General features: G+C 69.7%; 1 protein-coding gene across 1 annotated transcript; it reads right to left on the bottom strand.

Annotated features, from left to right (window-relative positions):
* Nucleotides 1-540: 540 nt before the first annotated feature.
* Nucleotides 541-2,073, bottom strand: TMEM121B (transmembrane protein 121B; the record flags this gene model as incomplete). Its single annotated transcript, XM_079550879.1, has 1 exon — nucleotides 541-2,073. One exon carries the CDS (start codon nucleotides 2,071-2,073, stop codon nucleotides 541-543), a length of 1,533 nt encoding a protein of 510 aa, XP_079407005.1.
* Between the last annotated feature and the right edge of the window lie 795 nt (nucleotides 2,074-2,868).

Here is a 2,868-nt window from a genome sequence, read left to right as displayed (position 1 = left end):
GTTCCCCAGCTGCTCCTCCCCAGTCTCCCCAGCTCTGCTGGGTCATGGGGGTGGCTTTGCGGGACCGGTGGAACCCAAGCGTGTTTGTTCTTGTTCTGCACGCACCAAGAAGGCACATCTCTGCTGCTCGGGCCCCTCTTGCATCTCATCGCTGGTCAACAGTTGTTCCTGAAGGACTGGGGAGCATCTGATCCCTGTTGGTTAGGGGAAGAAAAGAAAACCAAATCTTTATGGTCACAAAGCAACACAATGTCTTGGCGGGGAGTTGGAGGGGAAAGGTTGGGATCCTCCAGGCAGTGTGGAGAGGCAAAAGCACTGAAGAGGACCCGTGGTGAGGGGCAGATGTGTTTTTCAGGGGTGAAAGATCGGCCGTGGACTCCTGCAGGTAGCAGGCTTCACGTCAAGCTTCTGCTGACGGAATTGTCTATAGGACAGGGAGGGCAGCAGGAGTCCGGCAAGGTGTCCATGTCCTTCCCACGCTTGGCCACAGCAGAGGGAACCTGAGCAGAAACACAGAGAGACTGGCGGGGCTCAGCAGGCTCAGCCCTGAGCAGTGACAGCCAGCGCATTGACGTAACCATGGGGGCCCACATCGACGTCGGACAGCCCGTGGCCCAGCGGGGCGGCGGTGGGGGGCCCGGCAGCAGAGCCATACTTGGAGGGCGGCAGGGTGGAGGTGGGGTGCAGGAGGCAGCAGGTCTCCAGGGCCTCCAGGCCACGGCAGGCCAGGAAGAAGAGGTTCTTCAGCATGAAGAGGGAGAGCGGCTGCTGGTAGCGCAGGAGCAGTAGGCAGCGTAGCGCCAGCAGCGGCGCGTCCAGCAGCCCGGCGGGCAGCAGCAGGTGGAGGGTGAGGCGTGCGGCTCCGGGCGGGCGAGCGGCGCTGAGCTCGTAGAGCCACAGCACCGGCGAGGCCAAGCAGAGGAAGTAGACGGCGATGAGGAGGTAGCGCAGCGGGGCGGGCAGCGGCGCGGGGCGGCTGGGCTGCAGCACCAGCTCCAGCAGGGAGAAGCTGTCGAGGAGATCGAGGCAGGTGGCGAGGAAGGCGGCTGCGGCGCGGTGCTGCGGCGGAGGCTGCGGGGGCAGGAGCAGCTGCCCGGAGCCCTCGGCGCCGATGGCCCGCAGCAGGCAGTAGAGCAGCGGGGCGGAGAGCGCCAGGGTGATGCGGAAGCCGGTGGTGCCCAGCGGCAGGCGCAGCTCGATCAGCTCCAGGATGGAAGTGCCCAGGATGAGCGCCGCCTTGGGCGTGAAGGCGATGGAGTAGATGAGCCAGGCCAGGTGCGCGTAGGCGAAGTCGCCGCCGCGGGGGGGGCCGCCGGCCCCGCGTCCTCCGGCCCCGCGTCCGCCGGGGGGGCCGTGCAGCAGCAACGGGTGCGGCGGCGGCGGCCCGGGGGGCGGCGGGGGCCGCTCGCGGCGCCGCGCCCGGCTGTTGCGGCAGAAGAAGATGCCCCAGCCGGCCGCCAACACCAGGTCGGTGGCGATCCAGCTGCACCAGTACAGGTCGGTGACGGCGATCAGGTAGAGGTCCAGCAGCGCGCCCTGCCCCAGCAGCAGCACCAGGGACAGCGCCTGGAAGCCCCAGCGCCGCCCGCCCGCCGCCCCGCCGGGCCCCAGCAGCAGCCCCCCGGCCGCCGCCCCGCCGCCCGCCGCCCCGCCGCCCGCCGCCGCCGCCCCGTACAGCTCCGCAGCCGTCATCCCGCGGCCCGGGCTCCCGCCGCCGCCGCCGCCGCCGCCGCTGCTGCTGCTGCTGCTGGGGAGCGGCGAGGCGGCGGCGGGCGGCGGGGCGGCGGGCGGCGGCACCAGCGGCTTGCTGATGCTGATGCTGTCCTCTTCCTCCTCCTCCTCCTCTTCCTCCTCGGGGCTGCTGCGGGGGCTGCGGGGGCGGCGGGCCCGCGCCGAGCCCGAGCTCGACCCCGAGCCCCGCCTGCTACCTCCGCTGCTGGAGCTCCCCGGGAAGAGCGGCTGCCGGTCGGCGGCGTGCGGCGGTGGCGGCGGCGGCGGCGGCGGCGGCGGCGGCGGCTGGAAGGAACCCGAGGAGGAGGAGACCGAGCGCTGGTTGGAGGCAGCGCGGTGCATGGTCCTCCCCGGCCCCCGAGCCGGCGCGCCGGGCCCGACGGCCGCGCCGCGGCCCCCGACCCGCCCCCGGCCCGCCCCTGCTCCCCGCGCCGCCGCACCGGACCGACAGCAGTACCGAGAAAGAGCCCGAGAGGCGGCGGGGCGCGGCGAGGGGCCGGGGGCGGTGCCGATCTGCAGCGCAGCGGCGGTGGGTGGGCTGGGGGTGGGCGAGCTGAGAGCGGCTGTGCGCCCGGGGGGGCAGGAGGGGTCGGGGGAGGAACCCCCCCAGCTGTTCCCGTAGCTCGGGAACGGAGCCTCGGGAGGGTAGTCGCCCGCCCACCCGTATGGCACAGCCCCGGCACCGGACTCAGAAAAGCAGAGGGGCTTCGATGGCGCTGGTCTCTCCCGGCCCCTCGGGCTGACCGAGTGAAAGGCCGCAGTCCGGGCGCAGCCTGAAGCCGAGCGCTGACCTGGAGCGCTCATCCTGGAGCTACTTGCTTTCACTTTGTTGTAGGTTAAATGCACAGCCAAGTAAGTGGCTTATACCACGCAGATTTCCTGATCTCAGCTATGCTAGGTAGTGAGGGCTCTGCCCAGCCTGCCTTGCTGGCACAGTTGCTTCATGTTGGACATCTGGAAAATTTTCTTCTCGGAAATAGTGATACTGCATTGGAAAAGGTTGCCCAGGGAGGTGGTGGAGTTACTGTCCCTGGAGATGCTGAAGATTGAACCATGTGGATGTGGCACAGAGGTACATGCTCAGTGGGCATGGTGGGGATGGGCCAGCAGTTGGACTGGATGATCTTAGAGGTCTTT

Source organism: Tetrao urogallus (genome assembly GCF_951394365.1).
Source record: "Tetrao urogallus genome assembly, chromosome: 1".
Classification (NCBI taxonomy): Eukaryota; Metazoa; Chordata; class Aves; order Galliformes; family Phasianidae; genus Tetrao; species Tetrao urogallus.
Note: the sequence above shows the minus strand (reverse complement) of the source record. Positions and strands in the feature narration are given on the sequence as shown.